At 59.9% G+C, this 12,990-nt stretch overlaps 1 protein-coding gene across 6 annotated transcripts in view; it reads right to left on the bottom strand.

Annotated features, from left to right (window-relative positions):
• Positions 1-12,990, bottom strand: part of MYO15A (myosin XVA) — a 52,464-nt gene that overhangs the window by 22,140 nt on the left and 17,334 nt on the right. For all 6 annotated transcript variants that reach the window (XM_061391201.1, XM_061391204.1, XM_061391198.1 and 3 more), the window contains 22 exons: positions 12,743-12,904; positions 11,654-11,767; positions 11,066-11,124; positions 10,869-10,992; positions 9,905-10,000; positions 9,351-9,482; positions 8,716-8,841; positions 7,946-8,023; positions 7,328-7,476; positions 7,189-7,234; positions 6,897-7,021; positions 6,307-6,424; positions 5,832-6,007; positions 5,295-5,379; positions 4,410-4,463; positions 4,231-4,312; positions 4,025-4,155; positions 3,509-3,604; positions 2,145-2,380; positions 716-879; positions 422-494; positions 44-232 (listed from right to left, as the gene is read on the bottom strand). In XM_061391201.1, coding sequence (XP_061247185.1) covers positions 44-232; positions 422-494; positions 716-879; positions 2,145-2,380; positions 3,509-3,604; positions 4,025-4,155; positions 4,231-4,312; positions 4,410-4,463; positions 5,295-5,379; positions 5,832-6,007; positions 6,307-6,424; positions 6,897-7,021; positions 7,189-7,234; positions 7,328-7,476; positions 7,946-8,023; positions 8,716-8,841; positions 9,351-9,482; positions 9,905-10,000; positions 10,869-10,992; positions 11,066-11,124; positions 11,654-11,767; positions 12,743-12,904 — 2,615 coding nt within the window. The remainder of the gene's footprint in view (positions 1-43; positions 233-421; positions 495-715; positions 880-2,144; positions 2,381-3,508; positions 3,605-4,024; positions 4,156-4,230; positions 4,313-4,409; positions 4,464-5,294; positions 5,380-5,831; positions 6,008-6,306; positions 6,425-6,896; positions 7,022-7,188; positions 7,235-7,327; positions 7,477-7,945; positions 8,024-8,715; positions 8,842-9,350; positions 9,483-9,904; positions 10,001-10,868; positions 10,993-11,065; positions 11,125-11,653; positions 11,768-12,742; positions 12,905-12,990) is intronic.

Consider the following 12,990-nt stretch of genomic DNA (forward strand, 5'->3'; position numbering starts at 1 on the left):
CATGCAGGAGGGGGGGCCTCGGGCTGGGAGAGACCACCTCTACCTGAGGCCTCCCCTGCAGGCCGAGGGCCCCTCCGCACCCACGAGGAAGTAGGCTTTCCGTCGAGGGAACTCCCTGAGCAGCTCGAGGTCCGACACCAGGTCCAGCACGTAGTCATGGCCGGCCAGCTCTGCCCACTGGACCCCGTTCTTCATGGCCACTGTCCAGCCTCGCCAGCCGTCAACCAGCCCCCTGGTGATAGCACATGGAGGGATGGGAATGAGGGACGGCGCCAAGAGGTACCGCCCGGGGAGACCCTGGATGGAGCCAGACACGTGACTGGAGCAGACCCTCCGGGACTGGGGGACCTGGTCTCCCGCCCCCACCTCCTCCTTCCTGGGTGTGCAGGGGTGTGCTGGGCGGGGCACGCCAGGAGCCAACCTGTGCCTCAGAATGTCTCCGGCCACCTCCTCCCCCGTACTCCAGGACTGCACCGGGCAGGAGAACAGGTCACCTGGGCAGTAGCAGGGGTGGGGCTTGGCTCCAAGCATCTGCAGCCCATCCTGCCGCCTCCCCGCTCTCGTCCTGGGCCCTGGCTGCACATCCTCACAGCCCTGCTCCCAGCCCCAGTCCAGGTCCTGCCCTCTCTCCAGGCTGCTCACAGCAGGGCCACCCAGCTTCTCCTAACCCCGGGCTCTGCTGCCCCTCCATGGGAGGCAGGGGAGGGCAGCTCACCGTTGAAGCAGCCCACGTCCAGTGCCATGCCAGCCTTCTCCTGGGTGGCTGTCCACTCAAGCTGAGTTGGAGGGAAGGTGCGGGCAGCCCCAGAGACCATGGCCTGCATGAGGCGATGCTGACACACGGCCTGGAAGCCACCGCGCCCATGATCAGACACAAACCTGGCAGGTAGGAATTGGAGCAAGGATGAGGCTAGCCAGATGTGGGGGAAACCCTGAGACTGGTCAGGGATGCCCAGGCCAGCCCAGAGATCTGAGGTTGGGCTGCCAATGATTAGGGCAGCTTGGCGCTCCCAGGCTAAGCTGAAAGCATCCAGGCCAGCCAGGGGTACCTCAAGCCAGCAGGAGTCCAAGGACACCAAAAAGGTTCCAGGCAGGCCCAACTAAGCTCAACAGAGCAAAATGTCATTGCCAGGATGGGGCCTGCAGGAGGTGTAAGCAAAGACCTGGCCTCCGGGGACTTCCATTTTACCAGGCCAGCCGGGTGGTCATCAGTCCTCTCTGAGCCTTGCACCGAGTTCACAGATGGCTGTGGGGGTTCCAGCTGACCCAGGGTCAACCAGCCTGCTCCCCGCCAGGGGCGGGCACTCCTCATCCGCCCCTCCCTGTGGCTGGTGGCCTGTGGCTACCACAGGGAAGCTTAGAGCCATGCCCATGGGAAGCCCAGTGGGCAGGTAGTGGCCCTTCCCCTGGCAGAGTCCCAGGGAGCTGCCCCTACTGTGCTGAGCTCAGGAAGGCTCTGCATGCTCTGCAGCTCACAGCCACTGGTGGGTCCTGTTACCATCCCCAATTCCCAGGTCAGGAAAGAGGCTCAGAGAGAGGCAGTGAGTCGCCCCAGGTCACACGGCGGGAAAGTCAGAGCTAGGTTTCGCACCGAGGGCCTGCTTGAGCTCTTTCCCATGCAAATCAACCTCGTCACCAAGGAGGGGGACATCACCATCACCTTAACACGATCAGGATGCTGACGACGGCCGTGCTTACACAGCGCTTACCACCAGCCTGTCCTCTCAGCATTTCACACGTGTTTGCATGGTTAATCCTCACACAGCCTGATGTAGGTACTCTAACCGTGTTCATTTTACAGGTGAGGAAACAGACTCAGAGAGGTTATTTAAATTGCCCAAGGTCACACGGCTTACATGTGGCTGAGCTGGGATTTGAACACAGACTGTTGGAATCTACACGCCTAACGACCCTGCTGCAACCCACTGCTCACCACGTGAGAGGTCAGCACCTCTCTTCCAGATTCCCCACACCCTGGTCCGGCCACCGCTGAGCTCTGGAAGCCCTGTATCCAGTCTTGTCTGACCCCTGCCCTCTGACATGAAGCCCTGGGCCAGCCCCCGAGCCTGAGCTTCCAGGCACAGAGCCTCCCTCCTGCCTGGCCTGGCATCTGCCCTGGGCCCTGGCCCCCCAGCTCCACTCACTTGAGCAGGTATTTGTCCAGGCGCGGGGATGGTGCGAAGCCGCTGAGGCAGGCAGCCAGCAGGAGCCAGCCCCGCTCGGCGTTGTGGGAGCTGGGGTTGCGCCACACCTGGTTGGCCAGTTGCGCCAGGATCTCATCCCGCAGCTCGGGCACTGCCAGTCCCTTCTGCACGATGTAGCTCCCAAAGACGTGGTCCCGGGCGCCGTGCAGCTGGGGGTCACCCATGAAACGTAGGATCTGGCCACAAGCAGATTCTCCTGGGCCTCTCAGAGGGCTGTTCCCACTGGTCCCCACCCCTTCATATGCATCCCTCACATGTCCTTCCCAAGTCCCCCTGCCCATATAAAATTCCCCCACAGTAAAACTGTAACAGGCTTGTGCATGCTAAGTCGCTTAAATGGTGTCTGACTCTTGTGACCCTATGGGCTGTAACCTGCCAGACTCCTCTGTCCATGAGATTCTCCAGGCAAAAATACTTAAGTGGGTTGCCATGCCCTCCTCTAAGGGATTTTCCCAACCCAAAGATCGAACCCCCGTCTCTTACATCTCCTGCATTGGTAGGCGAGTTCTTTACCATTAGTGCCACCTGGGAAGCCAGCCTGGTTTACCCTGGGCCAAGTGACCAGGGCTTGGGGAAAGTCAAGATTCTCCTGCTCACGAACCTTCTACAGCCCCAGCCCCTCCCCACACCCTGGCCTCCAGCAGGTCCCTCACCTCCAGCTCTATCCAGGCCCCAGAGGGCACTTTCTAGCATGCATACCCAACCACATCCTCCCATGGAAGCACCATCCGTGGCTCCCTCGCGCCCCTGAGAGCCCAACCTCAGCTCTGGGTTTGTTGGTCAAAGCCTCCTGCCCCTCTGGCCTTACTCTTCTGAGTCTCTGTTCTGACCATGGCAACTTCTCTCCTCTCTACCTCTCCATTCGCCCTGGCTGGGAGACTGCCGCCACCTTCCTCTCCAGCTCAAATGCCCCCTCCTCCAGGAAGCCTTCCCTGACTCTGCCCAGGGCTGCATGAGGGGCCTTGTCTGGGCTCCCCGACCCCCATCCCCCGCTCTGTCCACAGGAGTGGGTCACTCGTTAGGTCTTCTCTGCCTCCCCTTTCAGACGAGGCTCTATTCTGGAAGCTCCAGACAGGCTGGGAGGCAGCCATGTTGCCGAGACAACTGCAAGACAGGCCCCCATCCCCAGACCCCACCCCAGAGAAGAGGACAGACACTGCCTCTCAGAAGTCCCTCCCAGAAGTCCCTCCTCCAAGGGCTCAGGGCCTGGGCTGGTGGAGGGTCCAGGGGAGCAGCATGGGGGTCTCCTGTCTGGCCTCAAGGCTGGGGCTGTGATTTGGAAGGTGGTCTGTGCAGACTCATACCAGCTTGAAGATGCCCACAGCCTCCACATGGTACTCCGCTGGCAACCGCGTGAGGGGCGTCCTCAGGGGCACGGTCAGCATCCCAAAGGCAGGCTCCTGGGCACAGAGCAGGCACCTGGGCACAGAGCTGGGAGGCAGGGGCACCTCCGGACCCGCTGCTCTAGGCCGGGTTGGGGCACACGAGCCTAAGGCGCCCGGGCTCTGGTCCCCAGCATGCAGATGGAGATTCAGCGCATCAGGGCAGAGCCCCTCTAAGACGTCCCCAGAGGGCAAGAGATGAGCAGCGGGGGTGACATGCTGTGGGTCCACTCACTGCTTGTCAGGTTTCTGAAATGTTTCCAAACAGCCACTGCCGGAGCCCCGGAGGCCCCCCACCACCATCCAGGCCCCCGGAGTCCCTAGATTCCTCATGACCCAGCAACTGGAGAGCTCTGGCCTGCTCTCAAAGGGCGTGGCCAGAAGTCGGCCATATCCGAGGAAAATGCCAGCTGTCACTGGGTCTCCTCCAGCTCTTACCTTGAAGTGGCACCGGACAAATTTGGCCATGGGGTAGTTGTTGATGTCCAGAGGCAGCGTGACCCGGGGCTCGGCCCGAAGCCGAGGAGTTCGCACAAGGGCCACCCGGGGCCCCTGGGCTGTCCTGAGGCCTGTGGACAGAGAAGGTCTGAGGGGCCTGGCCCCCTGGCCAGCCCGCCCCCCAACACCGCCCAGCACTGACGTACCCGCCACAGCTTGCAAGAGCCCAGCCAGCTCCACCGGGACCTCCAGGTGCCCCACGGCCACCACCTGCCGCTTGCTCAGCTCCTGGGGGGTCAGCACAGGGTGAGGGGACAGGCCTGCCACACCCCCGCCTGCCGGCCTCCCTTCCTGTCCCCCGCAGCTGCCTGGACCTCACACCCACCTCCTGCTCCCGCAGCCATGCCTCCTCCACCCGGAGCCTCCGCTCCGCCCTCAGCTGCAGGAGAGCAGACGGTCAAGGCGGGCAGCGGTGGGCAGAGGGGACGGCGGCCCCAGGCCCACCTCACAGACGGGGGAGGCAGTGGTGTGGCCAGAGAAATGGGTGTGGGAGGAAGAGAGCAAGAGACTCAGGCAGAGGGCAGAGCAGTGACGCTTTGGGGAAGGAGAGACGCACAGGATGTCGGACAGCAGCAGAGAGGTGCGTTCTGGGGCCCATCCCTGGAAAGTGTTAGTCCTTCCGTCGTGTCCAACCCTTTGCGACACCCCACGGACTGTAGCCTGCCAGGTTCCTCTCTTCGGGGATTCCCCAGGCAAGAATACTGGAGTGGGTTGCCAATTCCTTCTCCAGGGCATCTTCCTGACTCAGGGATCGAACCCGGGTCTCCCACATTGCAGGTGGATTCTCTACTGTCCCGGGGCTACCAGAGAAGCACCTCCCTGCTGCCCCACAAAACTCCAGCAAAGGTGTGCAGCTCCTCGGGGCTATGTTTGTCTGTCTGGCTGTGGAAATGTGACAACAGGCCGAGACCAGCACCGAGACAAGGGCACAACCAGAGCGAGTGCTGCTCGGGTCGCTAAATTCTAATCATGCCCGGTTTGTAGGCCCTGCTGTGAGCCCTGTGCCGGGCCACACCCTCTCCGCAGCCTCTCATTCAACCCCTGCACACCCCAAGGGATGGGTGAGGAGAGCAGGGCTAGAGAGGGATAAGCGGGGATTGAACCCAAGCCTGTCCAGGCCAAATGCCACCTCCCCGTCCCTGCCGCCCCATGGACCCTGACGGGGCAGGCCTGGTTCCAGGGGGAGGGACGAAAGCCCAGCTTACAGCACCTTGAGGTAACGCCGGTGGCTCGTATACGTGTGCACCAGGGCCCGGAACTTCACCAGACGCCTCCTCATCTGCTGATACCGCTGCCTGGGGCACAGAAAAGAGGAGAAGGGGTTTTGAGTAGGAAGGCTGGGGGGGCAAGGGTCATGGGTGACCATGGGGAAGAGATGCCTACACCTGCCTTGTTGGGGTGTCAGTGTCCACACTTCACTCTGGGACCCAATGCAAAGAGGGAAACAAACTCAGAGACGGGCAGTGACTTGGCCAAGGTCACACAGCAAATGGAGTGGCAGGGCCTGTTGGCTGTCCCAGGGTCTGGGAGATGCAGGGTGGGGCCCCTCTTGGTTGGATGGATTTCTACCTACCAGTCACAAGGACCAGGGGGTGGGAGGGAAAGACACACAGAATCTGATCACCCTTCCCACAGAGGAAGGGTGCATGCCTCTGGGAATGGGGAACTCACTACCCAAGTTCAGGCTCGGCCTTCCTGGGGCCTGGCCACAGAAACCCAGGGAGCCTTGCCCACCCTGGGCCTGCACCTGGCCAGGTAGCCGCGGGCCCGGCTCTGCAGCAGGATGATCTTGCGGCGTAGGGAGCGGAAACGGCGTTGGACAAAGAAGCCGCGGAGGCAGCGCTGTAGTGTGATGGCCGCCAGGCACAGAACGTGGTCCCGCATGCCCTCCAACAGCTGGTGCAAGTGCTCTTTCAGGAAGAGCTGGGGGCAGCAGGCGAGCGCTGAGGCTGAGAGCTCCCGGGCACTGCCTGGGCCCGCCCTCCCCAGGAGTCCCTGGAGACAGAGGACAGGCCAGCCCCGGATCGGGTGGAGGGCGGCCAAGTCTGGAGAGGTGGGGAAGGCAGGATGGTGAATCAGACAGTGAGAGCGGCCAGGCAGAGTGTGGAGGTGGGATCAGCATCCATGCCCCAGCTTGGCTGGATGGCCTCTGGCCTGGGCACTTCTGAGCCCACAGTCTCCAGCCACAGGGCACCCAGGGGCTGAGCGTGGGTAGGACTCACCTTGCTGACACCAACACAGTACATGTTTGGTGTGACCGTGCATAGGCGGCTCAGCACCGACACACACATGTCCCCACTGGCTGGCAGGTTGTGCTGGAGGGCCACTAGACAGCGGTATCTGCAGGCCCCAAATCCAGCTATTGGACCCATCCGGCTGCCTGCTAGACCTCAGGGTCACTACCCAACCCCTGTCTCCGGGAAGCCTAGGTCCCAGCAGAGCCTTTACTCATAGTCTCTTCTAACCAGAAAAGGGCTTTCTGTCCCAAGGCTGCTTGAAAAGAGCATTAAACTATAATAAATGCTTTCAGTACAAGAAAATGCTTTAACGCCATCTGCTGGAAACTTGTCATAGTAGTAATAGGTATGAAAATCACTTCTCTTTGGAGTCAACACATACATAATAAAACTATGAAAAATGCAAAGTAGTAAATATATCTGCCACGTAACAGCTAGTACGTGGTGGTCTTGTGTAGTGTACAACCTGAGCAACCGTGCATGGCCAGCCCTATTCTGCCTGGGTTGTGAATTCCTGGGGCCATGGGGGCCTGGGTAGGGGTCTGCAGAACTCAGGAAGCACCAGACCAAGGTACCTGTCGATGAACACCTGGAAGGGCAGCCGCACCGGAAAGCCCTCCTTCCGAATCCGCACAGTCTCCAGCAGCCCTGAATAGCGTAACTGGGCCGTCACCACATCACATTCAAAGAGGCCTGGCTCCTGGGGGGAGGGCCCAGAGAGGAAGCCTGTGTATCGGCCCAAACATATGCAATGGTCTCCTCGGTGGGCTGGGCAGATGGGAGGTCCAGAGAGGCAAAGCCACTCGCCCAAGGTCACACAGCATGGGGAGAGGACTTGGCTCCCCCAGGGGCACCCCCATCATATACCTTCTTGTGGTTGGGCTTCAGGCACCGGACAAACAAGGGGTTACACCTGGGCAGAGTCGAGAGGAGGGCAGTGTGAGGCCCTGGGGACGGAGGGTGCTTGCCCCCAGGGTCACAGGGTGGGGGCACCTGCCACACCCACCTCTCCATCTTTTCCACCAGGTCCAGAAGTGACTGCTGGAACTTGGCGGCCACCGTGTGCGCCTTGTAGAGCCGGGAGATGGAGCTGCTCTTGCCCAGGCGCTGAGGGGCAGCCTGCGGGGCATGGCTGGAGAAGAGGTGTGCTACCACCTGGGCCAGCAGTCAAGGTCAAGGTGCCAGGAGACGGAAGGGGAAGGGCCCAGAGGCAGAAACAAGGAGGGAAATGGACGGAGAGAAAGAGAAAGGGGAAGAACAAAAGGCATCAGTCTCTGGACCCGGGGATCAGAAAGTGACTGCTGGACCCCTGCCCTGACTGAAAGCCATGCCCTCCCGGCTGGCATTCTTCTCAAGTCAGGGTGCTCATACCTTCCAAGTGGCCTGCCTGTGGGGGAACATGGGGCACTAGAGTCTGCATGCCTGGCCCCAAGGGGGCCTGTGACACACCTGGCCATGAACTCTGGCAACGACCTGGGGGGGACGTGGAGGCCGAGAGGACAGGGCGTAGGAGAACCCCTCAGGGAGGGATAGGCCGGGCTGAGCCAGAGTCTGGACAAAGTTGGGGAAGGGGTCTGACGGCAGGCTGGGTGCTCGGGGGGCCAGGGCAGCGAGGCTCGCTCACCCGAGTCCGGCTCCGCACAAACAGGTCCAGCACGTCCTGGCGCACCTGGTCGTGGTTCTTGTCTAGGAACTTGTGCACCTGGAGAGGGGGAGGGGAGGGGCAGTTCGGTGTGGACCCCACCCTACCCCAACGGCTTGGGAGACAGGGCGGAAGGCTGACTCATCCCAGGGTGTGTGCACCGCCCGCTCCCCTTCTCTCCCCTCCTCCTTACAGTGGGTCAGGGGCTCACGGCCCCAGGGGACCCTGGCCCTGCCCTCCAGGCCTCGGTCTCCCTGTCTGTCCTGAGAGGGACGGGTCCCTCCGCCTGCTATGGTTCCCGCCTTCCTGTCCCACTATCCTCTCCACTCCCTGGGGAGCGGGAGAGGGGGCAGTAGCCACATGCCCAGTCCACGTCGTGGCCTGTCCTCAGGACTCTGACCTGTGCCCATTCTAGAGATGAGGAAAATGAGGCCCAGTGGGGACAGAAGCTTGGAATCCTGGTCTGAGACACCTCAGGGCAGGAAAGAGCCAAGATGACAGCAGTAACAGTGATCACTGCTGATGGGCGCTCCTCTTCACCATGTCTGCCGAGCCCTGGACTTCTTCACTCACCCCGGGAGATGGGCACTATTGTTCCCACTCTTCTGATGAGAAAGCTGAGGCTCAGAGAGGTAGAGGGACTTGGCCAAGATCACACAGCTGAGGATCAGCAGGGCCAGACTGCAACAGGTCCGGGTGTCTCTGGCATGGGGACTGGGACTAGAGGCTATGTGGGCCATTCGGGATCTCACCTGGTAGGTGACTTTGCCTGCATAGTGCTTGATGGTGAACTCGGGCAGTGGCATCTTGGGCTTGGAGTAAAGTGGGTTGGCGCCATGGTGGTAATGGCACTTCTGCAGAAAGGTGTGGTCTGTGGCCTGGGGGCAGGCAGGGGTCAGCAGGTGGGCAAGGCCTGGGCAGGCAGTAGCTGGCCTGGTGGCAAATTCTCCAGCCCTGACTGGTCCCCTGCAAGCTGCAGGGAGGAGGAGCAAGTCCCTGCTCCCCTGGCTGTCTGCTGCTCAGTATGGACAACCTGAATGGACCCTGCGGAAGGGTGGGCTCCCAGCTGCCTTCCCTCCAGCCCCTCTGTCTCTGCTCTCTCTAGTCCCACTGACCGGAGCACCCATACCACTCTCGTTTTCCAATCAGAATCTGAGGCCCAACTCCAAGGTCACCTCCTCCAGGAAGCCTTCTGTGACTCCACGGGCTGGCAAAGCCCCTCCTCCAGAGCCCCCATCCAGCCTCAATCACCCCGGGTTTGAAACCCCAGGTTGGGTGTCCTGAGCCCCCGAGCGGAGGCCAGAGCAGAGTGGAGTGCAGGACTCGGGCCCAGTGGGGACACGGGCTCAGAGTGCCACGTACCCCAAGCTGCGTACTCAGTACACACCTGGGGGAAGCAGCACTGGTCATCGAGGATGCGCAGGATGCCATAGGGCTTCAGCGAAAGGAGGTTGATGCAGGGCTGGTTGTCGGCGAAGGTGACCTCCCGCCAGTCGATCTGTTCGCGCATGTACTCCTCCTGTGGACAGCGGTCCTCGGCCTCCAGCCCCGCCCAGTGCCTCCCACCCTGTCCCCCAGGTGGACACCATCCAGAGGGGCCCAACCGGGGCACCTCCACCTGCACCCCTCCCAGCACAGGGAGCTCATGCCCAGCAGGGCAGCACAACATGAGCCACCTCTGGGCCCTGCCTGTCCCCAGCCTGATGGCCCTGCGAGGGTGAGGAGGACCACAGGAGGGCTTCTCTGGGCTCAGCACCCTCGCACCTGCCCCTTCAGAGCAGGGCCTACGCACATGCTGGTCCCTAGCTCAGAGTGCCTCGCCCTCCACTGGGCCTATGGATGACCTCTCGTTTGTCCTTAAAGAGCCAGCACAGCCTGTCTGCCTCTGAGGTGGCCCAGCGGCTGGCAGGACAGGATGGAGAGCGGACAGAGGCTTCTCACCTGCTCTTCCTGGAAGACGATCTTGTTGAAGAGGTACTGGAGGCTCTCGTTTGCATAGTTTATACACAGCTGCTCGAAGCTGTTGAAACTCAGGTCCTGCCAGATGGGCAGAGAGGCTGGGCCCTGCACTTCTGTGGCCAGCAGCCCATCTGTCCCCACCCAGGGCCTTCCCACCCCTCCTTCCCCATGCAGCCTTATCCCCGCCTTCCACAACCACAACTTCAGCAAGCTGAAGCCCTGCGCACAGACCCTCTGCTCAGACCCCTCGGGGGCTCCCTCTGGGCACAGCTGAGAGCCTAGTGGTTCAGGAACCATGGGAGGTGGCCCAGGTAGTGGCTGAGGCCCAGGCCCTGGAACCTTCTACCTAGGTTCCGACCCTGGGTCTGCCACTTTCTACCCCAAGTGCCTCAGCTTCCCCATCTGTAAAATGGGGATGATAGTGCCCACCTCCCAGGCGACTATCAGGATTAAGTGAGTAACAAATCAAGAGCTCAAAACAGCAGCCGGCACATAACAGGTGCCATGGGAACCTCAGCGGCCGCTTCCGCTGTTCTGATCTTGCCTGTCTTTTTCCATGTCCCGCACTCTGACCCCCCAAATGACTTCCAGCTCCCCACACCCCTGAGCTTTTGCATGACTGTTCTCTCCACCTCAAATGCCTTGACTGGCTCTTAAGGAACCAGCTAGGGATCTTCTCCAGGCTCCCCCAGCACCAGGATGCCTCTGTTATGGCTCTGACCACATGTGTTTGTCCGCGTCTGTCCACTGGAACCTCACCCAGTCCCTCCTGGAAGCACCTCAAGGGTAGTGCCCAGGTCTGGTCCTTTCTGGGGTCCCTGGTGTCACCCACAGAGCCTGGCACCTGGAAGCCCCAGGAAGTGCTTGTGGGTGAATGGAGGGAGATAATAATGGGGGAGGGCCCTGAATAGTTGATGGCACTAGAGCCTCCCCCCCGGAGCCCCACCTCGAAGCCATAGATGTCCAGGACAGCAATGGACAGCGCGTCCTTCTGTGGGGACACCAGCGCATTGACCCTGGCGATGAGCCAGCTGAACAGCAATGCGTACAGCACCTTGGCGATGGCATCCCTGGAGCAGAGAGGTGTTGAGGGGGCAGGCACAGTGAGGAGGCGGAGGGCCTCAGGTGGGGCTGTGGCCTCACCTGGCGTCCACGGCGCTCTCCACCGTCAGGGGGGTGAAGATCTTCTCTCTCATGGTCTCCTGGGGTGTGGGGGGAGGGGGCTCTGAGTGACAGTGCGCTGGCCACCACCTCTGGGAAGTCCCCAGAGAACTGGGGGGAGGGGCGTGGAGCGGGGATCATGGAGCTGGTGTGACTGGTCTCAGGCACAACCAGGGGGCAGGACGCATACCCTCATCCCTCTGCTGCCTGGCTTGCTGGTGGGGTGGGGGCTGCCCCACCGTCAGGGAGACAGGAGCTTGTATAAGCAGACACAACAGTGATGTCAGCCTCGGGAAGGGAGGATGGGCAGGGGCTGTGGGAGGGACAGGCCCAGCCAGGGGTCAGGGGTGGCTCCCTGGAGCAGGCGATGTCTATGTTGGGTCTGGAAGGTTGAGTGGGTGTGAAAACAGGAACAGCCATGCAAAGGCTTGGAGGCTGTAATGCCTTTGGGGTCTGAGGTACCCAACTCTGGGCCCAACCCAGAGATTGACAGGAGTGGGAGGCAGGGGAGAGGGGCAGGGGGCCCACACAGCATGGGGCATGAAGCGGCCCCAGCCACCAGGGACTCACGGTCACTTTGAAGGTGATGGCCTTCTGCAAGCCCTCGGGGGAGACCTGCAGCAGCTCGGCCACGGCCTGGATCTCCCGAGCGCTCACCACAGAGGCCACCTCCTGTGCGTCTGTCTGCAAAACACCCCCAGGAGTGCCTATGGAGCTAGATGAGCTCTTTATATAAAATTCATACAAAAAAAGGGAAAGATTGAAGGCAGGAGAAGGGGATGACAGAGAACGAGATGGTTGGATGGCATCACCGACTCAGTGGACATGAGTTTGTACAAACTCCAGGAGATAGTGGAGGACAGAGGAGCCTGGCGTGCTGCAGTCCATGGGGTCGCAAAGAGTCAGACACAAGCGACTGAACAGCAACATACAAACACGGAAACAAGTGAGAACAGCCAGGAAAATTCTGAAGTAGGAATTCCAGGGACTCCATGAGATAGTAAAACATAGAGTTAGAATAATTAAAACACTGTAGGGTCAGACACATCGTTCATAAACAAATCAACGAAGCACAATAAAAAGTGTGGAATCGGACACAAAAGGACACAGGAATTGAGCATGTGATAAATATGTATTTCTCAAGTTGGGAGACTGAGTGACCATTAAAAAAAAAAACAGCCTGGGATCCCTACCTTTTACCTTCCTAAGGTAAGTTTCTGATGAACCAGAGATTTAAATGTTTTAAAAAAATCAAACAGAAACCCTAAAAGATCTTGAAAAAATTACAGAAAAAGGCTTTTATAATTTTAAAGCGATTATTCTCTAAAAATGATGAAAAGTCTGAAATTTGTATAAGAAAAAACTTGATAAAGGAAATTTCTGAAAATAATCCTTAAAATCTCTGTAGCAAAAAAAAAAAAAATCCAAAACACCAAAAAAATCTGTAAATAAAATCAAAACATAAATGATAAATCAGAAAATATATCTGCAATTCCTACAGATTTCCTTAACATATATAAAGAGCTCTATATACCAATGAGAAAAAGATGAACAACCCCAAATTGTGGACCAAGTGCTTCCAGCTGTGAGCTGCCAGCTCTCAGCCTCGGGGGGATGCCCATGTCCCGAGAAAGCTGTCCTGTGGCGCAGCGCCCTCACCTCGTCCTTCTCAAAGTAGACATTGCCCAGGTGCAGGATGGAGGCCAGGATGCGGAAGATGCTGTCCTGGTCCTCCACGCTGAAGCCCAGCACCTCCATGGCGGCCAGCAGCCGGCGGAAGTCGTCCGCATCGCTCTTCCCTGAGATCTCACAGTTCCCACCCTGGGTAAGGACAGAGTCGGGGTCTAGGACCCTGGGTGGGGGCCTCGGGGTTCCTGCTCTGCCCTGGCCTGCAGCCTGGCCTGGGC

Source organism: Bos javanicus, chromosome 19 (assembly GCF_032452875.1).
Source record: "Bos javanicus breed banteng chromosome 19, ARS-OSU_banteng_1.0, whole genome shotgun sequence".
Lineage (NCBI taxonomy): Eukaryota > Metazoa > Chordata > Mammalia > Artiodactyla > Bovidae > Bos > Bos javanicus.